Source organism: Camelus ferus, chromosome 9 (assembly GCF_009834535.1).
Source record: "Camelus ferus isolate YT-003-E chromosome 9, BCGSAC_Cfer_1.0, whole genome shotgun sequence".
NCBI lineage: Eukaryota > Metazoa > Chordata > Mammalia > Artiodactyla > Camelidae > Camelus > Camelus ferus.
In genome coordinates this window covers 18,984,177-19,011,297 of record NC_045704.1, presented here as the reverse complement: position 1 = coordinate 19,011,297, position 27,121 = coordinate 18,984,177, and the positions used below count along the sequence as shown (strand labels likewise).

At 52.6% G+C, this 27,121-nt stretch overlaps 2 protein-coding genes across 5 annotated transcripts; both read right to left on the bottom strand.

The window, feature by feature from the left end:
* Nucleotides 1-846: 846 nt before the first annotated feature.
* Nucleotides 847-9,987, bottom strand: RINL (Ras and Rab interactor like). Of its 3 annotated transcripts, XM_006194968.3 has the most exons (13): nucleotides 9,492-9,987; nucleotides 9,300-9,348; nucleotides 8,468-8,556; nucleotides 8,101-8,260; nucleotides 6,859-6,961; nucleotides 5,822-5,894; nucleotides 5,671-5,735; nucleotides 5,241-5,390; nucleotides 4,775-5,155; nucleotides 4,086-4,403; nucleotides 3,691-3,822; nucleotides 3,358-3,521; nucleotides 847-3,270 (listed from the first exon to the last, which is right to left on the bottom strand). In XM_006194968.3, exons 1-13 carry the CDS (start codon nucleotides 9,623-9,625, stop codon nucleotides 3,208-3,210), a joined length of 1,881 nt encoding a protein of 626 aa, XP_006195030.3. In that variant the 5' UTR covers nucleotides 9,626-9,987; the 3' UTR covers nucleotides 847-3,207. The 3 variants fall into 3 exon arrangements, with proteins under 3 accessions (XP_006195030.3, XP_032341970.1, XP_032341971.1); XM_032486079.1 differs by lacking the exons at nucleotides 8,468-8,556; nucleotides 9,300-9,348; XM_032486080.1 differs by lacking the exons at nucleotides 8,101-8,260; nucleotides 8,468-8,556; nucleotides 9,300-9,348 and having other exon boundaries at nucleotides 9,492-9,627.
* On the bottom strand, nucleotides 9,988-26,906 carry SIRT2 (sirtuin 2). Of its 2 annotated transcripts, XM_032486081.1 has the most exons (16): nucleotides 26,777-26,884; nucleotides 25,909-25,955; nucleotides 22,967-23,018; nucleotides 22,593-22,706; nucleotides 20,196-20,237; nucleotides 19,933-20,039; nucleotides 19,758-19,814; nucleotides 19,131-19,199; nucleotides 14,533-14,662; nucleotides 12,518-12,577; nucleotides 12,130-12,185; nucleotides 11,911-11,987; nucleotides 11,769-11,820; nucleotides 11,057-11,127; nucleotides 10,849-10,915; nucleotides 9,988-10,728 (listed from the first exon to the last, which is right to left on the bottom strand). In XM_032486081.1, the coding sequence occupies exons 1-16, from the start codon at nucleotides 26,790-26,792 to the stop codon at nucleotides 10,573-10,575; spliced, it is 1,173 nt and encodes a 390-aa protein (XP_032341972.1). In that variant the 5' UTR covers nucleotides 26,793-26,884; the 3' UTR covers nucleotides 9,988-10,572. The 2 variants fall into 2 exon arrangements, with proteins under 2 accessions (XP_032341972.1, XP_032341973.1); XM_032486082.1 differs by lacking the exon at nucleotides 25,909-25,955 and having other exon boundaries at nucleotides 10,022-10,728; nucleotides 26,777-26,906.
* Between the last annotated feature and the right edge of the window lie 215 nt (nucleotides 26,907-27,121).

Below are 27,121 nucleotides of genomic sequence, written 5' to 3'. Positions count from 1 at the left end.
ACTACCAAAAAACCAGAGAACAGGTGTTGACAAGGATGTGGAAAAACTAGAACCTTTGGGCACTGTTGGTGGGAATGTAAAATGGTGCAGGTGCTAAGGAAAACAGCTTAGAGGTAAGCTGTTAAAAAATTAAATTAAATTAAAAACTGTTGTAAAAATTAAACATAGAATTACCATATGGTCTGGCCATTTTGCTTCTGGGTATACATCCAAAAAAAGATAAGCAAGATCTCAAAAAGATATTTGCACCTCCTTGTTTACTGCAGCATTATGCACAATAGCCAAGAGGTGGAAGCAACCCAATTGTCCACAGAAGGATGACTGGATGAACACAATGTGGTATATACATACAACAGAATATTATTTAGTCTTTTAAAAGATGGAAAATTTTAAATTTTACCTTTCTTTAATTTTTTTTGTTGGGGGGAGGTAATTAGGTGTATGTATGTATGTATGTATGTATGAACTGTGGTAGTGGGGATTGAACCCAGGACCTTGTGTATGCTAGGCACTCTACCACTAAGCTATATACCTTCCTCCCTTAAAATATAGAAGTCCTGTCCCGTGCTACAACATGAATGAAACTTGAGGACTTTCCATTTAGTGAAATAAGCTAGTTCCCCAAGACACAAATGCTGTTTGAGTTCACTCATAGGAGATATCTAGAGTTGCCAAAATCATGGAAACAGAAAGTAGAATGGTGGTTGCCTGGTGCTGGGGGAAAGGGGAAATGAGACTGTGTTTGATGGGTATAGTTTCAGATTTACAAGATGAAAAAAATTCCAGAGACCTATTACACACCGCTGTGTGAATATAATTAACACTACTGAACTGCACACTTAAAAATAGTTAAGAGGGTTTTTACTACACTTTAAAAATACATGAAACATTTTAGATGGCTTTTACTACACTTTAAAAATAAACAAAAAATCCGTACATACAGAAACATATAATAAATCAGTGAGATTCTTGATGCCCTGCTGACCCTGGAGATCAACGCTTTGAGAAGACCTCTTCACATCTCCTGGGTCTGGCCACCTCTCTCAGTTCTTTTCTTTTTTCAACTTGAGGTACTAGGGATTGAACCCAGCACTTTGTGCCTGCTAAGCATGCACTCTGCCACTGAGCTATCAACCCTTCTCCACCTCCCTCAGTTCTGGAATAGAAGCTCAGAGGTTGTATCCTGCAGCTCCCCCCTAGTCCCTGTTTCCTGCTTCACTGCCCAACACAGCCATCCTCAAGCTTTTTGGCTTTCAAAAGCAATCACGAAAAAACTCTAGTCCCTGGCCCATTTTTCAGTTGACATCTAAAATGATAGCATTTCAGTCATTATAAAATGGAAAATGGAAAATTGAAAATTTTAATGGCAATGCATCTCTCCATTTTCCTATTTTTCTAGTAGAATGTCCTTGTTGCTAGAATGAGATGAGTTGGGTATTAACTCTACTCTTATTTTTCTTTTTAACATTAAGTGCTGAGAAACTGTTAGGTTTCCTATGGCCACTATAACAAAGGATTCACAATCTCGGTGGCTTAAGACAACGGAAATTTATTCTCCTACAGTTCTGGAGGCCAGAAGTCAGAAATTGGTACCACTGGGCTGAAATCAAGGTTCATGCCTTCATTGAGACTCTGTTCCTTGCCTCTTCCAGTGTCTGGTGGCTGCTGACATTCCTTGGCTTATGGCCACATCCCTCCAATCTGCTAGGCCAAGGTCTTCAAATCTCTCCTGTCTTCACATCACCTTCTCCTGTTTGTGCTAAATTTTCCTCTGTCTTCCTTTTAAAAGGACACATGTGATTGCATTTAGAATCCTCCCCCTACCAGCCCAATAATCTCTCCATTTTAAGATCCCTAATTTGATAACATCTGCAAAGACTCTTTTCCAAATAAGGTAATATTCATGGATTCTAGAGATTAGGACATGAATATCTGTGGGGGAGCCATTTGCAGCCTACCACAGAAGCTTTGTTCATTGAATCAGTCAGCAAGTATTTACTGAAGGCCTACTGTGTTCTGGGTATTTGTCTAAGCACTGAGGATACAGCTATGAACAAAACAGGAATATCTAGCCTTCTGGAGCTGACATTCTAAGACTGCACTGTCTCAAATAATAGCTACACACCCTGGGTGGCTATTGAACACTTGTGATGGGGCTAGTCCAAATTAAGATACACTGAAGGACAAAATACACACTGGATTTTGAAGATTTAGCACACACACGCAAAGAATGTTCAGTTTCTCACTAATTTTAAAATACTGATTAGATGTTGAAGTGATATATTGGGGTAAATCAGATATGCTATTAAAGTTAATTTCCCTTGTTTCTTTTTAGTCACTTTTAAATGAGGCTACGGAGAATGCTTAGAATTATATCTATTTCTATTTTACAGTGCTGTTCTAAGGGGAAGGAGAAGATTATGAACAATGAACACAATAAATAAGTATATTACATGGTATTTTAGGAAGTGAGAGTTTCTATGGGAAAAAAAAAAGGTCAGGGTAAGGGAATATACTACATTCCTAGCGCTGCTTAGTGGCTTAAAAAATACTATTATCTTGTGGTTCTAAAGGTCAGATGTCCAAAATATGCCTTAAGGGTCTGAGTTCCTTCTGGAGATTCCAGGGGAAAATTAATTCCTTGTCTTTTTCAGTTTCTAGAGGGTGTCTTCATGCTTTGATTCCTGGTCACATCTCTCTGACCTCTGTGTGCAAAATCATATCTCTCCCTCTTCTTCTGACTTTCCTGCCTCCCTCTTATAAGGAGCCTGAGGATTATATCGAACCCACCTGAAACCAGGATAATCTCCCCATCTTAAGATCCTTAATTTAATCACATGTATAAATCCCTTTTACAAGTAAGGTAACATATTCACAGATTCTGGGGCTTAAGAAGTGAACATTTTGGTGGGGGGCATCATTCTGTCTGCCACAGGGAAAGTCAAGCCAGAGAACCTGCAGTTTTAGGCAGGGGTGTCTGGGAGAGAGCCTCACTGAGAAGGTGACATCTGCCTAAGGACCTGAGGAAGGGAGGGAAGGAGCAGTATGGGTATTCGGGAAGAGCATTCCAGGAAGCAAGACTAGCCAAATGCAAAGGCTCAGTGGTCCCTCTTCCTTCTTGCTGCCTCTAAACCACAGGTGTCAGAAGTTGGTGCCTTCCTAGGTGCCTCGCGAATCTTGCTTGGGGAGCAGAAAGGTTTGAGATCCCTAATCATCACTGGTCTCTTGCAAAGTCATCGCCGCCCACGGTTCCTCAAAGGGCAGCTCGGCCTGTGGGGAAAAGCAGAGCCTGAATCAGAAAGGCAACAGGTCCAGCCCTCCTCTCCACCCGCAGTCCAGAGAGCCCGTAGTGATCACCTGGGGTCCGGCGTGGCTCTGTCTGTGGAGCGTTCGCCTGCGGTGCCACTGGCGCAGGGAGGCCCGGGCCTCAGAGCTGAGCCCCTGGGGCGCGCGGCCCGCATCGGGCTGGTAGTGGGCAATGTGGTACAGCGCTCCAAACCACGTGGTCAGGTAGTACCCCGCTAGGGGCAAGAAGGGGAGGTCAGCGCAGCCCTCTCAACTTCCCTGGCCGCCCGAAGCCCCACTGCAGGTTGCCAGCCTTCCCTCCTGCTGCAGGGCGAGCTGTTCGGGGAGCGGGCGGCCCTACGGCGCCCCCTGTCGGGTCTCAGCGTTCTGGGGCTCAGGGCTCACCTTCTCCCCGTAGCTGGTCCGGATCCAAGAGCTCCATGAGAAACTCCACGTCTAGCTGCGTCTCCCCAATGTCTGGACTCCAGATCAGTTCCTCTGTCAGTGCTGGCAGGAAGGCGTCGGCCCCCAAGGGCTCTAGGAAAGATGGAGGACACGCTATGGAGTGGGTGGGGGCGTGCAGACACCTTCCATCCAATCCCCAGGACCGCGAGTGCTGGCTGCCCTTCCACTTTGCCTGGCATGCAAGCGTCGCTTACTAGATCCCCCGGCCCGCGCTGACGCCCCCCGCTAGAGCATGCCATTTTCTCCCTTCGACGTGTGCACGGGCGCCTCCTACCTAGCTCCCCGCAACCCTCAAGTCACTCCACATCCAGGTAGACTCAAGATTCCACTTTTACCTTGGTTCTCACCCCGAGCCAGGCCCGCGTAGACGTCACTGCACACCGCCAGCAGGAGCGACACCTTGCGGCGTGGGGCGCAGGCTGCGTGGAGGTGCGCTAGGCGCGCATGGATGCGGCTCCGTAGGGCGGGGGCGGGGCTCCGCCCCTCACGCCCCGCCCCTTGAGCGCCTGGAGGCCCCGCCCCTGCCCGCAGGGCTATTTGTCGCCGCCTCAGTTGCCGAAGCTCTGGGGCGCGGAGCGTGCGGAGTCGAGTCCACAGGGCAGGCTTCAGCGGTGCCAGTACTGCCCGGCACAAGGCCGCCTCCACTGCGGTGCCTGCCGGAGTTGAGGTGGGTGAAGGGAGGGCCGCCAGGCTGACCCACGCCCACCCTCTCTCTCCACAGACCCACCCTGGCTGACCACCATCCCCTCCTAGCTCCTGGCCACCCTCATGTGTAGACATGGTTGTGAACACATGTGGAAGAGGGAGTCTGGGTGTGAACACGCTCGTGGGAGAAGTATGACTGTCACCCACGTGTGAGATGGACAATGGTGAATAGAATGGATGTTACTACAGGTCGGAAAGGGTGTGTGAGTAGAAAAGGAAATAGGTGTGCACACGGATGGCGAGAAAGAAGTTGGATGTGAACACCTATGCAGCGCCAAGAGGTGGCAAACGTGAACCTAGCCCCAAATTCCCTCATTACCAAGGTCCTCGTCCTTCTGGGGGGCCGCAGGGCCCCTGCTCTTAAAGACAGCCCTGACATCAGGGTCCTTTGCTAAGTGATCCTGGAGGTCTGTAAGGAGGTGCCGCACATCCTGAAGCAGCTCTGTGACAGGGTCCCCAGGCCTGTGGGGACCCCCAGCACCTGAGATGAGGCGTGCCCGAAGGTCTCGGAACTGCCTGGCCACGTAGCTGCTTCGGGTCCTGGCTAGAACCCGGATGTGATGGGTGAGCACATCCTCAGGTCCTTCCTCTTCATCTTTCTCCTCCACCAGGCTGGCCAGAGGTGGCCCCGGATGATGTACTTCTGGGCTGAGTGGGCCTTCCACCCAGGAGACCCGGTGAGGGGCTGGGTTCCTGGGGGCTGAGGTGAGGAGAAGGTTGGGTCCCACAGAACAGTGGCAGTAGCTCCTTCATCCCTCAGGAGCCCAGGGCCCTGCTCATCTAACCTGGACCAGGTCTCTCAGCAGTCTCTGAAGGTGTCTCTGGGGGCATCTGCTCCATCCCCCACGTTCTGTGGGTCTCCAGGTAGAGCTTGTTCACCACGAAGAGCACCCTCCCTGAGGTGCTGAGTTGGCTGCTGCCAGTCTGCGGAGTGTCTGTGGGCCAGCAGAACTGAGGTGGCCCACGTGTCCAAGGGGCCAGCCTTAGTTCCTGCAGGTCACCAGGAGACTTAATTTACAGCCTCATCACTGGAGGAATTGAAGCTTGGTCCCTGGCACCTCCTCAGTTGGCCCAGGAGTTGAGTGCTGCACCCTTCCCCCCACACCCGACTCTTTCTCTTCCCTCAAACCCTGTAATCTGGTCCCCAGGTACCATCCTTTTGGATCAAAGAGGTGAAGAGTTGGCCTCTTTCCCCATTAGAGAATCATGCCTTACCTGTGTGCTGGTCCACAGGCTCTAGAGTGAGAGGGGGCAAGAGCAGTGTTCTGGGCAAAACATCCCTAGAAAATATAAGGAGGAGCCACAATGTGGGTGAGATATCGTAGGGCAGGATTCCCCCTTAGCCCTTCTGATGGGTGACCTGTACCTGCTGGCTGATAGGAAGGCCAGGAGATGGGGTAGGTCTGGCATGCAGAGGTTAGAGGATTCCAGAGACACACCTTGGAGGAGAGGGCAAGGAGGAATAAGTTAGAAAACTCGAGGAGTAGCAGCCTCTTTTTCTCTGAGACTCTCTCTTCCCAAGTCCTGCAGTCCCCAAGGATCTTCAGAACAGAGAAATTTCTACCCCTTGCTGTCCCCATCATTTCCTGTGTCTTTATGCTTGCATCCCACTTATGTCACCAAATAGGATTCATCCATTAAAACATTTATTGTGCATTATTCATTTTAAGGCACTGGGGATACAATTGTCAAAAGGCAAATACATTCACTGCCTTCCTGTAGCTTACCTTTTAGTGGAGGGAGACAAAAATAAATGAGTAAACAAACAAAGATGAGTGTATGATGCATTGAGTGCTATGAATGCAAATGGAGTAACTGAAAGCGCCTAGGGTGACCATTAGCTGTGGTGGTCAAGGAAGGTTACATTTCCAGAAAGGCTTAAAGGATGGAGACTAAATCAACCAATCAAGGAAGAGCATTCATGCAGGGAGAACAAATACCAAGGCCCTGAATTTGGGACATATTTAGCTTGCTCAAGGAACAGAGAAGAGAACAGTGTGACTGATGCAGAGTGAATGAAGGGCAGTAGATGGAGAGGTGAGCAGGGGCCGATCATACAGCACCTTATAGGCCATGATGCGATGTTTGAAGTTTATCTAAAGACGTTGTATGTCCTTTGCAGGGTTTGGGGCAGGAATGTATGACATCTGATTAATGTCTGAGGATACCACTCTGGTGCAGTGTTCAGAATGGATTGTTCAGCAAGGAAAGAGTGGGAGCAGGAGACCAGAGAGGAGGCTACTACAATTGTCTGGGAAAGAGGTGATGGTGCCTAGGACTAGGGAGATGGAGGTGGAGAGGATTAGGAAGATTCAGGAGATATTTTAGAATTAAAACTGACCAATCTTGGTGATAAATTTGCTATGGATTAGAAACTTGGGGTTGGGGGAGTAGACACCTCACCTCCAGGAAGTTTCCGGATCCGGTATGTGTTGACTTCCCCTGGTGAAGATCCTGTCCTCAACACCAGGACCTGGCTGGGGTCATGTCCTATGACCAGGAAACTCTGAGGAATGGAGGCAAAGTTCAGCTTGAAGACGATTTGTGCGGAAGTCTGTTACTTTTACCTGTCTAGCATCCATTTCCTTTGTTTTGGGTTCTACACCCCAAATTTCTTTTAGAGAAACCCACTCTCTACTCTCAGTCCTGTGGGTGGGACTAACTCCCCCCAAGTCCTAGGGATGGGTCCATGACCTGACCTAGCCAATAGGATGGCAGTGTTCTCTGATGACTGATTGGTTCTAAGATGGGCGTGTGACCCAAGCTCAGCCAATGGAAGTCTTCCATAGGATGTTTGCTCGCGCTCTTTGGAAAGAGGCCTTTTTTTACACTGGGGTTGCTAAGCTGGTGAGATGTAGCTCTGAGATGGGGCCAGCCATCTCTGTCACCACATGGAGAGAGCTCCCCTGAGGATGAAACTGTGGTAGACATGTTAGTTGCCATATCCAAATTTACTCCCTATTTCTTGCAGAACTCCAGCTTTATTCAGGGCATTAATAAACCCAGCCATAGAATGTAGATCATGATTGATGTAGGCAGTGGTTCTCACCTCTGACTATATAACTCCCAGGTGAGCTTTTATAAATATCGCTACCTGGGCCCCATCCATATATTCTGAGTCAATTGTGAAGGTTTTTGTTTTGCCTGGTAAAAGAAACAGATAGGACTGGTGCCTCCCGTCTTCCTTCCTCCTGCCTGGAATGCACATGTGTACTTGGGCCTAGGGCAGCCCCTAGGTGACCCTGAGGAAAGTGCAGGAGAATTGCAGAGAAGCTGACCTTACTGTCACACAGCTAGAGCCCGCAGCTGCCTTTCTGGTTATGTCAGAAAGATAAATGCCTATTTAGCTAAGCTGCTATAGAACAAGTGTTTACTTGCAGCCCCAAACTTTTAGAATTCCCTGCAGTTTAAATAAAGCAAAGCCAAGAAATGGGATGGAGAGAAATGTGTAAGTTATCTGCTGCTCAGGATCCAGACATTCCTGAAATTACTTCTACTTCTGGGCTTTTCAGTCATTTGAATCAAGAAGTAGACTTTCAGTTTGCCTGCTTTGTGTTGTGTTTGTCACTAGTGAGCAGCAGGGTCCTGACTGATTCAGGGTGTCATGGGGAGGATCGGAGAGGGTCCCTGGCTGTGACTACTTACCCCTGGTGGCCACAGCTTCAGAAGGGCTTTTGCATCCTGGGCATCCAGCCCTGGGATCTGCCACACCCCCCATGTCCTCTGCAGGCGAAGGAGTGTCTCCGGGGTCCTGAGGATCCCTAGGGGTGTCTCACCTGCTCTATTTGCCTGTGATGGGACCAATCTGGGACATGCAGGGACCAGGAGACCAGGCGTCAGAGGCGGGCAGTTGGACACTGAGGTGGAGTCAGAGGTACAGGAAGGGGCAGCCCAGGGGCAAAGGGTCAGAGATGGGTTCTGGGTCCTGTGTGTGTGTGCGGGGGAGGAGAATTGGATGGAAGGGGCTTCTGAATCCAGGGCAGGAGATGGATTCAACTCCAGCAGCCCTCACCTTTCCCAGTCTGTGGGGCCTGCTGAGGCTTTGTCCTCCGGCTGGGCCATCCTCAGGATGCAGGCGGCCAGTTGGCCATAGTCTGGCCTCTGGCAGGGAGGAAGGTAAGGCTCAAGGCTGCTCCAGTCCAGGGGTAATATTCAAAGTATTTACAACCCATTTGGCCAAGACCCTGACCAATCAGAATGGGCTTGAGACCCCTGGCTATGCTAGGTGTTAATTCTTGAGTTGCTGCGTGGTGGGGAGGCCAGGGTGTCGGAGTGGAGAAGGGAGGGAGAGAACTCAAAATGACAGCTATTTACCAAGTGGTAGGGTAGTATTTCAGATTTTAACATCCAAGGCAGCTGTATGAATGTGGACCAGCTAAACAGCAACCCTTGCCAAAACCCAGTGTCTGGAAAAGGGCTCTGCCCATAGGAGGTACCCTGTAAATGTGACCAGTGTTATACAGCAGGCCCTCCTCCTCCCTTCCCAGACCACAGATGGGCCCCCGGGTATCTTCTCCTAACATTTTATTATGAAAAATATGAAAAATTTCAAACATTGAGAAAATGGAAATGATTTTACAGGGAACATCCATGTACCCACTACCTAGATTCTACTATTGACATTTTACTTTTTCCTTTTTCACACATCCAGCTCTCTATCCATCTATCCATTGGACCCCCGCTTTTAACCTGGTAGAGAGTCCTACAGTGGGTTACCCACTGAGGTGGGCATTTTAAAATATTTTCCCGGCAGCAGTCCCAAGCCCATCCATCCATCCATCCATCCATCCATCCATCCATCCATCCATCCAACAAATATTGAGTGCAGGCCCAGAATAAGGTACCTGGGGAAAGGGTGATGGATAGAACAGGCCTCTGCTCCCAGGGGCTTCCCTGTAGGGGATGGGTAATAAATAGCTAAGCAAATCAATCAGGCCACTGACCGGAAGCCCAGGGTATTAGGAAGAGGGGAACAGAGAGCAGGTGTCCAGGGCAGAGCAGGCAGGAGGGGTGCAGGGAGGGAGGCAGATGCTTACCTGGGTCTCAGGAGAGGGGGACAAGGATGGTGCTGGGTAGGGCAGGATGGGGGTAGCTGCTGGCTACCAAAGGGAGGCAGTGGAGGGTGACGATGCCAGCTGCTTGGTCCCTGGGGGCCCCTACCTGTTCTCATAGGGGAGGCCTGGAGTAGCAGGAAGTGAAAGTGTTCCTCACAGAGAGAGGAAGCTGAGCTGGTGGCGGTGGGGGGAAGAGGCGGGGCTGGGGTGTATCTGAAGTCAACCTTCCTTCTTCTTTCCGGGGGCTTAGGCCTTAGGCGACCCGGCTTTGGAAGAAGGGACCCTGGCAGTCTGGGAGTCCAGGGGTAAGAGCTGGGAGATGCCCACGCCCCAGGAATCCTCCCTTGGCACTCTTTACTCTGTTTCTCTTAAGAGCCTGTCAATGTTCTGGTTTCCTTAGTGGCCCAAGATCTAACCCCCTTCCTCGAACCATTTCCCTGTGCACCCGCAGAAAATAACAGCGAGGCCAGACAGCTGATTGTTAGTTGTTTTTGTTTTTAATTTGTCTCTAATAAGCAACACCATCTGCCCACCCCCGCATGGGAAGTGGGTCCTGAGTGAGGAGACCCAGCACCCACTTTGGGAGCTGGAGGCAGAGTCTTGGGAGGCCTCGAGGCTCAGATTCCCCACCACTGGGTGGGAGTTCTGTTTGGAGGGCACACACCACCACCCAGGGTAGGTTAGATTTCATCTACTTGCCCTGGGTCCCTGGGAGCAGTAGAGAGTGTGGGGGGGTCCTGGGGCCCTTGTCCTGGGACAGTTAGACGTTTGAAGGCACCCCTGGCCTCTGAGCAGTTAGAGATTAGGGGCGGCTGATCCTCAGCCCTGGGGGTGGTTAGAGGCTATGGGCTGTTAGAGGCAGGCTGCCCAAGCCTCAGCCCCTAAAATGTTAAGAGATTTGCTGGGGTCAGGGGTGCTGGGACCCCAGTTTTGGGAGAGAGTAGTTAAGAGATTGAGGAAATGTTCTGAGCTCCCCAGAAAAGAGCTGTAAGTTAGAGGGGGCCAGGGCTGATTGGGGCTCAGCTGTTCTAAAGCTGGGCATCCTGCCTGGGAGACACAGCTGTCACTGAGGTTTCTCTCCCTCCTTGGTCCTGGCCTCATCCTTGGCGGGAGGCGGAGACTTCTTGGGGGAAGCTGAGGTGGTGGGGTTGGGTGTCCCCAACCCCGACTGGGCATCTATGCTGGCATGCTCCTTCCGTACAAGGTCCTCCAGCTCCTTCTGCAGGGGGCAAAGTTCACAGACATCAGAGGTCACCATGTGTCAGAGGGTCATAGGACCTGTGGGGCGGGGGTTCAGGGACTGGGCTCGGGGTGGGCCGGGGTGGCTCAGGTGCCTCACTTTCCATCCGAGGAGGTCGGCAAGGGCCAGGCAGCCCTGGTCGCAGTCACCCAGCCAGGCCACATCCCTGCGGGTGGGGGAGAGTCAGGCTCCCAGACTTGTCCCAGAACCCCACTGGCTCTGCCCTGTCCCAGTACCTTCATGCCCTCCCTCCCACCTTGGCCCTGCCCCTTGCAGGCTCCACCCCCCCACCACAGCCGGGCCTCACCTGTAGGCCTTCTTGGAGTCGAAGTCCATGCCTCCTCCAAGGCCCATCATCATCCCCAGGAAGGGGTCAGTCTGCGGGGGAGGGGGTGGGGTCGGGGTGTGGGGAGCTAAGAGCACAGACCCTGGAGCCAGGTGGCCTGGGTTTGTATCCCAGCTCTGTGACTTTGTTCAAGTGGCCTGACCTCTCTGAGCCTCAGTCTCCTTCTCTGTGGAGTGGGGGTAATCAGCAAAGCCACTCCGAGGGCTGTATTGTCGGTGGGTTAATAATACAGTGAAAATGCTTAGAACAACAGTGTCTGACACAGGGCAGTTCTTGCCTGTTAGAGGAAACATCCGTCAGCAGGAGGGAGCCCCTCCCTGGGAGTGAGGCCACTTCAGGAAAAGGGAGCCAAGAGAGGGAGCAGGTGACTCCCCAGGGCACTGCTGCGGGCCTCTTCAATCCTGGGAAGCCCAACACTCCTGTTTTGGCTTACGCTGCTTTGAGCTGGGGTCCTGTCGCTCCCTCAAAACGGTGAATGACCCAGGGGCCTGTGGCATCCTAGAGTCGGGGCAGCCTGGAATCTGACCCCTGTGGATTCCAGAATCCCTAGGTCTGAGCTGAGGGGTCCAAAGTACTGGGATTCCCCAGCCACCTGTGTCCTGGTTTGCGAGGAAGCCGGGAGAGGCCGCATGGGGCCCGAGTGAGGGCAGAGGGTACAGGTGAAAGGACTCACCTGGCCGGTCTTCTCCTTGTTGATAAGCAGGCGTGGGGTGGAGAGGGGCGCCCTGGGGGATGGTGAGCTGAGTGGTGAGGGCCTGTCCTGGCTCCCCACCCTCATCCCCAGCAGCTCCCCACGGCCCTGACCCCCGACCTACTTGCCAATGAGGGAGGCAAAGGGCTGCACCTGCAGGGAGGTGCCCATGATGATGAGGAGGTCGACCTTCAGGAAGTCCTGCAAAGAGGGAGTGACCAGTGAGGGCTCAGGGGCCGCACAGCCTGGCTGGGCTGCTGTCCCCTGTCCCCCACCGCAAGCCCACCCGCAGCTAGTTGGGGAAGCGACCTTCCCTAGGGCGGGACTGGGTGGGGACACTTACTGACTGCATGCAGGAGAAGAAACGCGCTGGGAGGTTCTCGCCGAAGAACACGATGTCTGAGGTGGAGACAGACGGATAGACAGACACAGAGACAGAAAGGGAGTGAAAAACAGCAAGACAAAGGCAGGGAGGGAGAGAGAGAACAGGTAGGGGCAGAAGGCAGACCTGAGGGCTGGGGTGGGAGGGCAGGGCAGTGGGGAAAGGCTTGGAGCCCTGGAACCCACTCTCCCTGGGGCAGCTTCCGGGCACTGATGGTGGGGAGAGAGGGTGGCGGGATGGGGGTGGATGGGGAGCACAGCCTCCTCAGGAAGGGGCGAGTGGGGGCAGGGGTCCCAGCCCTGATCTACGATTCTAAGATCTACGGTTGGTCCCTGGCCCCAAGGCTTACCAGGCTTCACCACGCTCTGACATTTCTCACACTTGGGGGTCACCTCCGAGAAGATCTTCTCTGGGCGTGGGGAAGGAGGGAGAGAAGGGGGTGAGGGGCTATGTGCCCGGACTGTAGTTGAACTGCCCCCCACCCCCAACCCCTTCCTTCACTGTCAACACAAACATGTCTCAGTCACAGAGGGAGGCGGGGAGCCCACTGGGGTGCTGGCCCTGCTCAGGAAGGACCTCCTTTCTTAGAGAGCTGCCCCTCCCCTCTGACCCCTAGGATTCCTGGGGTGGCTCCCAGCACCAGGCTATAGCTATTAAATGAAACCACAAATAGGTAAAAAACTTGCCCCCAATAGGGGCAACTGGGTTCCCCCAACCACCCCCCAACCTGTGGAATCTGGACTCGAGAGTGAAGCTCTCTTCCAGTGGGTTTTTGAGGGCAGCCCTACTTCATCGTGGCTCAGAAAGGCCTGGTAGGTCCCAGGTCTGGTGGTGGAGAAAGAAGGAAGAATTATGCAGATGATCCTGAGACGGGGACAAAGCCTTAGGCCCAGCTGCTTCCCACCCTTGGGCTCTGTGGCAGATCCCCCACCCCCGCCATGTACACACGTGCTTATGATAATCCTCGTCCTCACTGCTTATTGATTAAGGAAGCCTGAAAGCATTCTGTCACTTGCAACCCACAGAATCCTAGCTGGCTCATTCAACTATTCACTCATTCCTTCAACGAATATTTACAGAGCACTGTTTTAAGGTCTGTAGTTTACTTTAGACTATTTCTGCATTGACAGCATGATATTTTGTGGGTGAGGCTTATGCTGGTAAAACAGAATGAGGTAATGTCAATTGTACATGGCCCCCAGCTGCCTGCTGTTGGGCTATTCAGCCATCCTCGCCCCAGGGGCGGTCAGCTGGGATTTTCTCAGAAGGGCCACACTCCAGAGGCCCTGCTCTAAGCGCTGCAGCTGTCCTTATCTCACACGGACACCAGAGGCTTTGTGAAACCAGCATAAAGAAGGTCAGAAATGGGCTTCCACGAGTGAAATAAGTGGCTTCTTAATCAGCACAAAAGATGTCAGAAACAGGCTCTCCCTGGTGTTCAAGAAATGTAGATTGGCTGCAATTTTTTTCTCTCTCTCTCTCTTTTTTTTTTTTTTTGGACACTTTGCCTTCACATGAACAGAGATGCTGACCTCAGCCAGCCCTGGAGGCTGCACCCTTAGGGACAGCCCCAGCCTTCATTCCTAGCTGGGGCAGTGTTCAGCTTCATACTCCAGAGACTGCTCGCCTGAATCTGGCTTGGGGGGCCAGTTGAATCCTGTGCCTCGAGCACAGGGCTGTCCAATCTGGTGCTTAGAGCCACATGTGGCTTTTAAATTTTAATTAATAAACATGAAGGAAAATTAACAATTCAATTCCTCAGTCACATTAGCCACATTTTAAGCGCTCAATGGCCCCGTGTAGCAAGTGACTGCATTTTGCTCTTTTTTTCTTTTCTGGGGGGTGGGGGAGGTGATTAGGTTTATTTATTTATTTTAGTGGAGGTACTAGGGATTGAACCGCAGACCTCGTGCATGCCAGGCAAGCGCTCTACCACTGAGCTACACCCTCCCCCACAAGTGGCGGCCATTTTGGACAGTGCAGACACGGAACACTTTGCTCACCTCAGAAAGTTCTATCAGACACTCTGTTCTTCTTAGAATGTAGTCGCATTGCCTTTGATGAGCCCTTCATGTCAGACAGGGTCAGAGCACTCAAGGGACAAAGAGCAAGGGCTTCATAACCACACAGTTTCGTGGCTGCATAACCATGCGGGCCTGTGGGCTAATGCACATCTCTGTGTCTAGCGTTTGCATCTGTTATAACCGGGCTGTGAGGCGGGGCTGGGGGAAATGAACCCCCACCACCACCTCAAATCTTTGCCATTATCTATTAAAAAGAGCCACAGAGCTGTGCAGGACAGGACTGGTGTCTGTGCCTGGAGACCGGGAGGCCCGCTGTCGTGGATGACTTCCAGCCCCTCACCTTTCATCCAGCTTAGCATGTACTCCTGCTGGCAGACGGGGCTGATGCAGTGCGACGTATAGAAGGTGCCGTGGGCCTCCACCAGGTCCTCGGGCTCCAGTCCCGCCACTCGCTCCAGTGTGTCTATGTTCTGCAGGGAGAGATGGAGGGAAGAGGGTCAGGAGTGAGCCACGCCCCTCGGGGGCAGAAAGCAGAGCTGGAAGCCAAGAGAAGCAAGTGAGAAGGGGCAAGAAAGGAGGGAGGGAGAGGCAAAGGGAGGGTGTGTCTAAAACTCTTCTGTCCATTCTGATGGTGCCACTGAAAAGCTAAAAGTCATGGATGCTTAAAGGCAGGGGCCCAAACTCAGATGTCTATGAGCCAAGACCAACCGCCACCAACCAGCCCTGGCATTTTTCTGTAAATCTGGATCGCTTTGCTGAAAATTTGTTTTGTTAGAACCAACCACTCTCATGGCACCTGCCAGAAATGTGTTGAAATAAATGGACACATCTCCAGTGTCTCCGCTGCCAACGCAGATACAGCATCCTTCTGCAGGCTCCAACCTGCACAGCTGTACATGGCAGCCCCAGCCAGGCATTAACATAAAATAAATGAACCTGGAGGGTTTCTTTGGTTGTAATCACACTGTTTTTCCATTTAACAGTCAGGGATCTTGCTCTGGTCTGTGGCATAGACAGTATGCTAACTTGTATTCTTTTAAGACGGAGAGACTTTCCTTATTAAATAGGAGAGAATATTCTTCTCTTCAACAAAGACATTTGTGCTTTCTCAATCCTATCGTTTGCCCATGGGAAATGCTGCTGAGATCAGTGATGGAGGACACAGACGTTCCAGGGGTGGCCGGTCACGTGCAGCCCAAGCTGACCAGACAAGGTTTCCTGGAGACACCATCAACAAAAGAAAGGGACCCCTTTCAAAGGCAGATAGGCCCGACTGCCCTCTCTGCTCCCTGCCAGCAATCAGTTTATCCCCAGAACATGCGGGCAAGGATCACTTTTCCCAGACTCCCTGCAGCTCCCCCTGCCCACTAGAAACGCCAGTTTTGCCTTTGTAACTTGACTCAGTCTACCGACACCCTCACACATGGGTAAGCAGTATGTGTGCTGATACCTAAATGGCGCATCAAAGGTCCACCTAAATGCCTCCGTGTTACCCTTTGAAGCCACTTTTGATGGAGAAACCACAAAGATAAACATGGCTGACCTGTAAATACTGATATGAAGTAATCTCTTCAAGATATCAGAAGGCCAGAGCACGAAGAGGCAGTGTATCCAGGATGTGGCAAAAGAAATATGTGAATTTGTGTATTTGCTTGCTTAAGTACAGAATATCTTCAAAGGAGGCCCAAGAAGCAGGGAACAGCAGTAGCCCCCGGGGAGGGAAGCTGGGGCTGGGGAACATGCCCCAAGAAGTTCTCCACGAAGGACAAGCAGCGATGAACTCAGGGCGATGCACAGCGACTGATGGCTGACCCTGGCGTCGGGCAGGAAATGGGACCCCGAGGAGGTGGTCTCTACGTAAGGTGGGCAGCAGCCACTCAGCCTCGGCCAACCACTCTCCTCTGGGAAAGCCGCCCAGGGTGCAGCCAGCTCTTCCCAACTTTTAAGAGGAGCCTGAAGTCTGTGGATTTTCAGTGCAACCTATTGATTTTTAAACCTGGGTTCACTTATGTTTTCAAAACATTGCGTCTCCGATGGACATGATTTTAAGAAGTGTGAGGTGGCTACGGGGGTGTGGATACAGGCTGAAGTGAAAGATAGCCAAGTCCAAACCCCGTGGGTAATGTCAATGCCATAGATACCGATTGAAAAGAACTGTAAACCGTTTTGCTGCGGAGCTCACAGTGACTTGAATGAAGGAGACAACTGTTCTCGGGTTTGAATGGATACTTGTGTCTTGAGATAAAAATAGCATCGTGCAAAGCTTCAAAAGTGCTGCATCGTCACAATTCAGAAACAAGTGAAGACAATGTGTTCCAGAAAACTGGGTCAGTGACTTAAAGTAGTTGAGGTTGAAAAAGAGGGTGACAAGTTTGGGGGAAAAAAAACCAAATGGTTTCGTGAAACGTGAGGGTGGAAAAATTCTTTACACCTCTGTCTATTTCATGTAATATGCCATTTTGACTACATATGGGTAGTTAAATCCATGCAGTAAGTATTGCAAGGAGTGTGGAAATGCTGCAGCATTTTATACAGACCCCGGAGCAGATTCGTGTTGGCGTTTGTTTAAAAATAGCACGCAGCTGGTAGGCTTTCGTGGTTAGGGGCGGGGGTTTCGTCCCCAACAGAGCTGGGAAGCAGCATTCTGAGCAACCCTGATGGGCCACTGCATCCTGGGCCTGGGTTTCTTATGCTGAGACCCCCGTGATCTCATCTCATCTTGTCTGGAGAGTGTAAACATCGTTTACATGCTGTTCTCCAGCTCAGTCCAGACTCCAGTGTCCAGCTGTCTGCCCACATCTCCACGTGGTTGTCCACAGGGCATCTCACCCTCAACGGGCCTTAAACTGAACTCTTCCTCTGCCCCCCACACCGACACGTCCCACCATCTCAGTAAAAAGCAGCAAGTGCTCAGGCTGAGAGCTCTCCGGTGGTCCTTGTCCTTTACGCCTCTCTCTCACGAATCATTGGCAAGTCCTGTTAACTCCATCTTCAAAATGGGATCATAACCTGCCCACGTCTCCTCATCGACAGCTCCCTCCCTGGCCTGGCCTCCATCCTTTCCTGCTTAGACCATCACAGCAACCTCTTCCCTGGTCTCTGTACCAATCTCCCCAGCCCGCCCCCGCAGTCTGGCCCCCATGCTCAGCCAGAGGGACCTTGTGAACACTTGGGTCAGGTCATGTCCCTGCCCTGCTCAGAGCCTTGCAGTGCTCCATCTCACTCAGGGTAAAGGACAGAGCCCTCTCTGTGTCCCCCAAGGCCCCATACGGTCCACCCCTGTAACCTCCCTGAGCTGTCACCTCCCTGACCTTGTCTCCTCCATCTTCTCCTACCACTGTCCTCCTCGCTCACTCAGATCCAACTTCTTGATCATGCCAAATACAGTCTAACCTCAGGACCTTTGCACTGGCTGTTCCCTTTGCCTGGATGCACTTCCCAACCACCCCAGATAATCCCATGGCTCCCTCCTTCCCCTCCTACAGGTCTTTGTTTAAATGTTCCCCGTCTAAAAGAATCTGGAAAAAAAATCATGTATATTTATGTATGACTGAATCACTTTCCCGTACACCTGAAACTAACACTGTAAATCAACTACGCTTCAATAAAAAATACGAATAAAAAAAAGTCCCCCTTCTCAGTGAGGCCTTCCCTGACACCTTGTTTACAACAACACAGCACTCCTCGCACCCACACACAGAGACACACCCACATACACACAGCTTCTGATTCCCCTTTCCTGCTCAATCATGCTCCCTAGGCCTCTCACCACCTGACAGACTGGAGATACCACTCATCCAGCTTGTCCCCCGTCTCTCCCCACACTAGAGCGTCAGCTCCAGGAGGGCAGGGATGTCTGCTGCATTCGCTGCCTGCAGGGCCCGCACAGGGTTGGCACTCAGTAAACACTGTCACAGAAACTGACAAACAGGTTTGCCAGCAGGGCCGTGGTGAGGATTTTATGACAGCACACGCAGAAGGCGCTTGGCTTCAGGTGAGCCATTTGCATCAAGCCTGAGCCACGTCCTGTGGCTAGAACTGACTCTCTGGGAAGAAAGGCCAGGTTTATCCTGAGCTGGGGCTCCTCCTGGAAGGAGGAGGCCATCCCTTCCCTGGCTGCCACCACCCACCTTAGGTGAGAGCGCGGGTCCCCATTTAAGAACCTAAAAAGAATTCATCCTCCCCCTGGTGGCAGTGTCTGGGGCTGCAGGCTCCTAACTGCCAGGTGCACAAGCTATTCCAACACCGCTTTATTTCACTTTATTTCATGTGTTCTCTATTTTATAATTTTGGGAATTAGAGCATGAATGATATCACCGCCATGCTACAGCATGTAATTTCAATACATGTTCCTAAAAGAAAGGTAGAAGGGCAAACGTTTTTCACAATCAGGGGTGCGAGGCCCCAGAAGTTTCACGGACTAATTCAGAAACCCACAATGGGAGCCGTCCTTGCCTGAGAACCCTGGGGCGAGGCCCCTGGTTGAGCACTTGACGTGGTTGAGCCCCCTGGTACATCTGAGGCCTTTGTGCAAATGATAAAAAGGTATCCCTTCCTTAAGACTCTATACCCACCAGCTGGAAAATTGCCAGGGTGTCCTGATTGCGTTAGGCCAAGTCACTTTGGTGTCATCTGCTGGAAAACCCTAACAAATATGAAATCTGCAAAATTGTGTCTTCTCAGAGAAGGGGTCGTCCCTCAGCCCACATGGGATGGCCCTGAGGGGAGTTCACAGCCACAGACCCGAGGGGGCGAAGCTGTTCTGGCCTCTGCTTTATAGAAAGGGGAAACTGAGGCTGAGAGAGGGAAAGTGACTCACTGCCAGTCATGTGACAGAGAAGCAGTCTCATTCTCTGGTGCCCTGAACTCTTAGGCACCAGGGTACCGGCCACATCCAGCTCACCCTCTTCCTCCCCGGATGCCCATGGCCCTGCCTACCTGCGTGTAGCAGCGCAGAAGCAGCCCTTTCTCCTTCAGCAGGCGGATGAAGTAGTGACAGATGGTTGGCTGGAGGGGAGCAATCATAGCAAGGCTGAGGACAGCAGAGGACACCACGCGTGCCACGTGCCAGAACTGTTCAAGGCATCATGCCTGTTTTCCCTCACGGAATCATCCCCATGGACCTCGTGAGGCGCAGACCATCGTTATCCCCATTTCACAGATGAGGGAACTGAGGCACAGGGAGGTCAACTGTCTTGCCAGTCACACAGCTGGTAAGATGTGGAGTTGGGATGAGCACAAGAGCAGCCAGGCTTGAGTCTGGGCTCTTACCCGGGTGGTTAACTCATTTAAGCCTCACAACAACCCTTTTCATGCACTATTACCAGCTTCATTTTACAGATGGAAAAACTGAGGCTTGAGGACACAAGAGCAGTAAATGAAGGACCAGGACTTGGACATAGGCAGACTGGGCCCGGAGCCCATGTACTTAATGGTTATATGATATTTGTCTGAAGGGCCCCAGAAGGGGCCTTCCCATGCCTGCTGTCTCCCAGCCTCCCTCCTTCCTGTCCCTCCCTCCTCCTCCTCTGCCCCTGCCCATCACCCCTGTGAAAAAGAGCTCACCTTGAACTGCCCTGGATAGAGTTCCTTGGCGAGGGTAAAGAACGGCTCTGGATGTTTCTGTGGGAGAGAGAGCCAGAGGGCAGGTAGGCGCCCAGATGCTCCTGGTGAGATGAGAGCTGGGGCCAGGTGGCCCCATTCCCATCATTACAGACGTTCCTCCCTGCAGGACACGCACCTTGAAGTAGCTGATCTCAAAGATGGCCTCTGGGTAGGGAAGATGGTACTTCTCCAGGTTGGCATAGAGGCCCGTGGTTGGGGAGCGGAAGTCAGGGATGCCCGCAGCTAGCGGAGGAGGGGCAGGGGGCAACTGATCAGGGATCTCGGCCCCGTCTCTACCACACCAACCCTCCCAAGTGAGGACCCACGCACAGCTCCTCCCCAGCCCCTCAAAGCAGCACCCCAGTCAGGGGGCAGCTATACAGGGAGGGGGGCACTTACATGTGGAGATTCCAGCTCCCACCAAACAGATGACCCTTCGACCTGGAGGAGAGTTTATGTATCACATGACATGGTTTGCTTAGTACCCAGGTAACACCACCCATCCCAGCCCCTGAAGCCAGTTACTCCATGCTGGGCCCTGGGGCAAGCACTTCAGATCCATGAATAGTCCTCCCACCCATCTCAAGGCCGGTGCTGTTAACACCCCATTTTACAGAAGAGGAACCTGAGGCTCAGATAGGGGGAGGACGCCACACAGTCCACTGGTGGAAGAGCCAGTATGGGGTCAAAGAATCCATGGTTTGAAATTATACCAATGTGGAAAGACTCAAGAGAAGGCCGCACGGAGAGAAATTTCTCCTAGCTAGAACTGGACAAAAATGCATGAGATCTCAGTGAGTGGGCAGGGACAGGGGTTTCCCTGGAAGAGCTGCAGGTTATTGTGAAAAAAATCCCTGGCCACCCCTCATCTTGTGGACACAATCTTGGATGGCCATCTATTTCTAGCATATTCTAAACATCCTTCCCTCCGTAATCAAATACACATCAGCCACCAAAGTCTGGTAATTTTCAGGTGGAGGCCAAAGATTCACCGCTCTCAGCCCGCCCACACCTGGTGAGCAGCAGAGCGGATGAGGGCTTGCATTCCGGGCTCTCCCGCACACCTGCGTGGGGGCAGGGGGTGTCTTAGTTCAGATCCCCACTCCAGGCTTCAGCTTCTTGCTTTGTAAAATGGGCATAATTACAGCACTGGCCTCGCAGGGCTATTGAGAGAATGAATTCATTCGTATGAAGCTTAGGTCAGTGTCCGACACTGATTATTCTTTAAGTCAATTGTACTCAACTTCTTTAGACCCACGATTCGTGTACCTAGATGATCTTTGTTGCCCCATTGTCACCAGCTTTCAGAAAAGAAGAAGGAAAGATGAGATAGGAGGTGGATTCATTTCACAAGCACACGGGGCTGTGCAGAAATAGCACAGTTGCCTCTTCAGGGGCTGGCTGGCTGGCCGCCCTGCCACATGGTACCCTGGCAACTGTCCGTCCACTGATGGACAGACACAAGTGTGAGTCCTCGTGAACTGGATGCCTCTGGGGTGTTCTGTGCAAAGGCAGACAGCAAGGGTGACAAGGGCTGCGGCCTGCCACCGCCTCAGCCCTTGGCTTCGTCTTAGGATGACACTTCGCAGGGGCCATGTGGAAGGGAGTGTGTGCTCTGGATTCAGGCAGCCTGGGGTTGAGCTGTGACTCTGTCTCTTGCCAGCTGTGTGACCCCGCATGAAGTCACAGCCTCTCTGTGCCTTCTCTGTCCAGATGACTCCTGTGATGACCTCACAAGTATCATATGAAGATCAAACGAGAGGACGCCTGTCAAGTGCTTTGCCTAGTGCCTGGCAGACAGTGAGAGCTTGATGAACTGTTATCACTTACTACAATCCCCTCCTAGGCACCCTCATGAGCCAATTATCCTAAAACCCAGGTGCAGGAGGACGGAAGGAACGAAAGCTTTGTAGCCGCTGTGTTCTCTTTGGGGCCCACTCAGGCCAGAAGATGGCTGCAGACAGCCGCCAGCCTGTCCCGGGAGAGGGGGGCTCGGGGTGGCGGGCCTGGCTGCCAGAGGAGGGAGACGGCAGCAGCTGGAGGCCAGGGAAACCGGAGAAGACGTCCTCAACAAAAGGCTGTTCAGGACCCTCAAAGGGTCGATTGTTCTAGTTGAGGACTGCCAAGGGCTCCGTTTCTCAGACTCTGGTGACCTCAACTCCCAGCAAGAAATATAAATTACATAGTGACCCAGTAAAGGGGCACCTGCCCACCACCCCCGAGACAAGCCTCTTGTAAGAATCATCACAGAGAAGACTTACATAGCTCTTGCTATGCTCCAGGCCCTGTTCCAGGCATTTACATCTATTCATTTATTGACCCCCTCATAACCCGATGAGGTAGTTACTATTAATAGCATCTTAATTCTATCACACAGGCTTGCTCAGTCAGAGATGTGGTGATTGGTTCAAGGGCAGGAATGTGACCCAACCTGGGCCAACCGGAGCCAACCTCGGCTCTTTGGCTGGAACCACTGGGAGAAAGATGGTCTCTTCAGTGGGAGCTGCTAGGCTGGTGGAACTTGCTTTGCAGCTGCCAGATGCCACCTTCACCCCAACACAGAGAAGAGCAGCACTGGAGAGGTTTAAGATTTTTGACAACAGCACAGAAGCCCCTGAATCTGGCCCTGCTTAAAGCGGGGGTTTTAGTTACAGAGTCAACATACTCCTTGGGGGGCATAAGCCAGCTGGAGTTGGGTTTCTTGTCACTTGCAGATGAAAGTTGTGACTGGTTGGGGCTGAGGAGTCACTGGGGACCAGGCTGGGGCAGGGGGCCCCATGTAGGTAGGGGACTTACAGCGCTCGCTCTGCATATAGCGGGCCACCCCTTCCAGGGTTAGTTCATCCAGCAGACGCTCCTTCTGGGTGCCTAGGCCCAGTGTCTGGGAGAAGAAATTCCGCAGGAAGTCCACTGGCCAAAAAAGAAGAGAGACAGCAGCTGGGTGGGCATTCGGTTGGGGTGCACAGAGGCCCCGAGTATCCCTGCCCCAGCTCCGGGATCCCCCACCTGCTCAAGACTCAAGGCTCATTGCCTGGCCTGGTCAGGGGCCTCCAGGTGCTGGCACTGCATTCATTACTACACACTTTGAAGATCACCCCAGGTGGAGGTGAGCATCCAGATCCCGGCCCTAAACTGGCCCCCAGAACTGTGTGCCCAAGGAAGATACTCACTCTCTGCTTCCTCACCGCCGGCCGCTCCTCCCTCAGTGTCTGAATCCGAGTCCTGGAAGGGGTGGGGGTGGGGTGACCAGGCCCCAGCAGCAGGGTTAGGGAGGGAAAGAAGTCAGGGGAAGGGTGACACTTGGGTTTAGGGAAAAGGCTGGGAGGTGGGCCCCAGGAAGGGAGGGGTGGTAGGGGACAGCGGGCACTGGGGGCCAGGGTGTGGGCTCTGGGACAGGCTGCCTGTGGTAGAAACCCGGTCCTGCTACTTGCGAGGAGCGCTGTCTCCTGGGAGTGACTTGGCGTTCCTTATCACCCCACCTCTGAGGGCTACTGTGCCATGAAGTGAGTTCACCTCTGTGAGGTGCTCAGAACAGCCCAGGGGGCTGGCTATGGCCATCGTCACCCCCTTGTGTCCACGTCCTCTTGTCCCCTGTAGTGTGGGCCTGCCACCCAAGCAGCCCTCCTCATCTAAGTCACTACTGTGAATAATGCTGGTAGAAACCCTCGGTCCTCACCCTCCTGCCTCAGTCTCCCAACTCCACCTTTCCAACCCCTCCATCTCCTTTATTGACTCCTCCCCTCAGCCAGATCGCAGGTCTGGGACTCTGTCCTGGGCCCTCCCAACCTTCTCCATCCACCTTCCCTGGGTTGGCTGCCTCATCCACGCAGAGGTCTCGGCCTAGTCACTGATGATGCCACCCCTCTGTCCCCAGATCCAGGGTTTCTGCAGCCTCCTGGATGTCTCCCCCTAAATGACCTCCAGCCCCTCACTCCCAAACAGTGACCTAAACTGGCCTCAGCATCTCCCCTAGACATGCTGCTTCTTCCCAGCCCCATCTCAGTGTGGCTTCCGCCTCCTTCCCCTGCTCTCCTGCCCTGATGTAGTCCCTCTCCAGGACTCCACCTGGTCCAGGTGCTCCCCCCAGGGGCCCTGTCCTGGCCTCCTCCCTAGGCTCAGTCTCCACCTCTGATCTACTCCACTGCCCTCTGCACAATGGCCTGTCTGGGTTGGCCCGCTTCCCTGCCTTCGAAAGTCTTCGGCTTCTCCGGTCTAATCTGATCCCAAACATCCAAAGTCCACTTCGGTGGCAGCTCCAAAAAGGCGGGGATTTTTCCTAGTCCCCTTTGAATCCCCAGCACCAAGACTAGGGTCTGGCACTGGGTAGGGGTTCCAGAACCATGCAGAATGGAACAAATGAACATCTACTGTGTCCTGGACCAGGCCTGGGCCCTGCAATGGCCCTCAGAAAAACACAGTCCTCACCAACTCACTCTCCTGCCTCAAACCCCTCCAACACCCCTTTCCGCCATCACTCACTACTCTGGTTCCAAACGTCTCTGAATAGGAACCTCCCTTACAAACATATGTAAAGCCTTTTGTTACTTTAAGATTGTATGAGCTGAACAAAAAGCTTGACCATTAGACAGTGTATAACTTGCGGGCACTTGCCTCATAATTCCCTTGCCCCCCAACCCCCTACTTCAAGAGAACCACTATTAACAGTACAACAGTAATTACTCCAGACCTCTTCTGTTTCTCCAGAAATGGGTCATACCACAGTCTGATGCTGCACCTTGCATTTTGCACAGAACAATATCCCACGGACCCACCTCGTTCTTCTAAACAGCTACATAGTGTTGCATTGTAAGGAGGCACCAGAGTTCATTTAACCTGTCAACTGTCAGTAACTGTCAGCCGTTTGGGCAGTTTCCAGTTTTGCCCTATCACAGACAATGCTGTAGTTTACATCCCTGAATCTCTCTCTTTGGGACTGAGGATCCCTTTTTCCCATGAAACCTTTTTCTCTGACAGTGGTCGTGCTTTGGGAGCCAGGCGAAGGAGAAGCCCGGCCTGACGGGAAGCTCTTCCACCCTCCATGTGGCTCTGCCGAGCATCTACAGGATGCTGGTATCACAGCCTCTGCCCTGCCCTCCATCTGAACCGCAATCCTGTGTCTGTGGGTGCGCTGGCACGCTTTCAGGTTGCGGACAGTGAGGCTCTGTAGAAGGATTTGAGGGCCCTGCCCAGCACGTGGGAACAACTAGGCCTGAGGGGGAGCTGGAGGTGCTGGTCAGGCCTCTGTGAGACTGAAATGAAGTGTCTGCAAGGCAATGTGCTGGGTGCAGGGTGGGTTGCAAACCCACCCCTGCTCTTCTAGCCAAGGGAGAGAGGACAAGTCGCTTAACAGCTGCTTCAAATTTCACATCTCTAAAACGGCCAGAATAGGCCTCACTCCTAACAGGGATGCCAGGAAGATGAAATGAAATGAAACGACGCTTGCGGAGCATTAACCAGGGTACCCAGCTGCAGTTAAGTGCTCAAAAAATGCTAATCATGAATATAATTATCTGACCACTACTGAACCCAGCACACTCTTTCATGACCCATAGGGTTTGCACAAGCTGTACCTTCTGCATGGGACACCATTTCTCACCTTGCTGAAGAAAATTCTAAGTTTTTCTACACTTACTACCATGGGTCTGTATCTCAACCTGACTCCTAGATCAGCCTGTAGATTCCTCCAGGGAGGGGCCTGGCTGAAATCTCTATGACCCTACAAAGTTTACTCTGGGCTCCCAAAGTGCCCTGAGCAACTTTTCATTATCACCCTGTAGGGTCACTTCTCCATGAGATCTGTGAGTTCAGGGACCAAATCTCTCCCATGCCTAGCTCAAATGAGGTTCAGAAGGGATAGAGGGAGGGCAAGGAGAGAGGAAAGTTTGGGAGGGTTGGCCTGGGGTTGAGGCTGCACACCCTTCCCTGGCAGTACCCAGAATCCACCATTCCCAGGGAGGCTGAACCCAGAGGTGGGGTGAGGGACTGGGGCAGGGAGCTGAGGACCCTGGGGGAATCTGTCTCCCCTCTGCCACCTCCCCCCTGTGTGGGCTGTGGGGTGTGGGGTGTGAGAAGTCCATTTCTCTCCTTCCCTCCGCCCTCTCCCCCATCTCACCTGAGCCTCCTGCACCTTCCCTGCCTGGGTCTCCACAGGGTCAGAGGCTGGGGGAGGAGGGGGAGCAGACGTCGTTAAGGTTACGGTGAAGGGAGTGGTTAAGAGGGAATGAAGGGCTTCAAAGCAGCAGGGCAGAGGCAGGCAAAAGACCCACCAACTTAGTTATACTGGGGTGGGGGTAAAAATCAAGTAGAGGGAGGGAAGGGATGGGGGAAAAGCAGATCTTAGAATGGCGAGTGCCGAGAGTTGAGTTAGTTAGTGAGGGACAGAGAGGCTGGGCCAGGAAAAGTTAGGAGAGGGAGGAAAAAGTAAAGCATACAGGGCATAGAAGGAGACTTAGGAGGAGTCAGGAAGGACATGGTAGTGTGTGAGTGTGTGCAGGGAGGATTAGGTTTACAAGCAGAGTGAAGCGTAGAAAAGGAGAGAAGATAAGAGATACTCCGCCTGGAGGCGGGTTTGGGAGAAGAGGTGGTGCGGGGGATGGTAGGTTTAGGAGAGGAAGAAAGAGATAGGGGACACGAGGGGTCCCCTAGCATCCTACAGTTGCCACTAACCACCAGGTACCCTTAGCAACTGGGACCGCGGCATCCTAAGTCCCTAGCAACGAGGGTCTTTAGCAACTAAGGTGCGAGAAACACGCGATCATTAGAAACTTGTGGGACGTGGCAAATGAACCCTTAAAACCTCGCGACCCAGAAACTCACCAATCTAGCAATCTGGATCACTTGGCGACAGCCCCCCGAATCCCATTCCCCCCCAAATACCCCCTATCTCCTACCCCACCACGCCCGCCCTCGGGCCCCGGGGCCTGCAGCCCTCAGTGAGGCCCCAGCGCGGCCCGACCCTCCCATTGGGGCCCCCGACTCACGATCCGGCTCGGCCATGGGCGCGGGGCGGGGGCCCTCGGGACTGTCACCGACTGCTCTGTCCCGTGACGGCACCGGAAACAGGAGGGGGCCGAGATAGGGCGGAGAACTACAACTCCCAGCAGCCATCGCGGCCGCATACAAGATTTCCCACGGCGACTAGAGCGCGCCCCTCTGAGGTAAGGAAGACACGCAAAGGCCGTACTACGATTCCCAGAGTGCCCTGTGCCCACAGCCATGTTGGTAAAGGGCGCCCGGAAAATGTGGGAAAGGGTAGAGAGCCGCTGCCCATCTGAATACTCTGATTGGTCATGGTGTGATATGGGGGCGGGGCGTGTACAATTTAG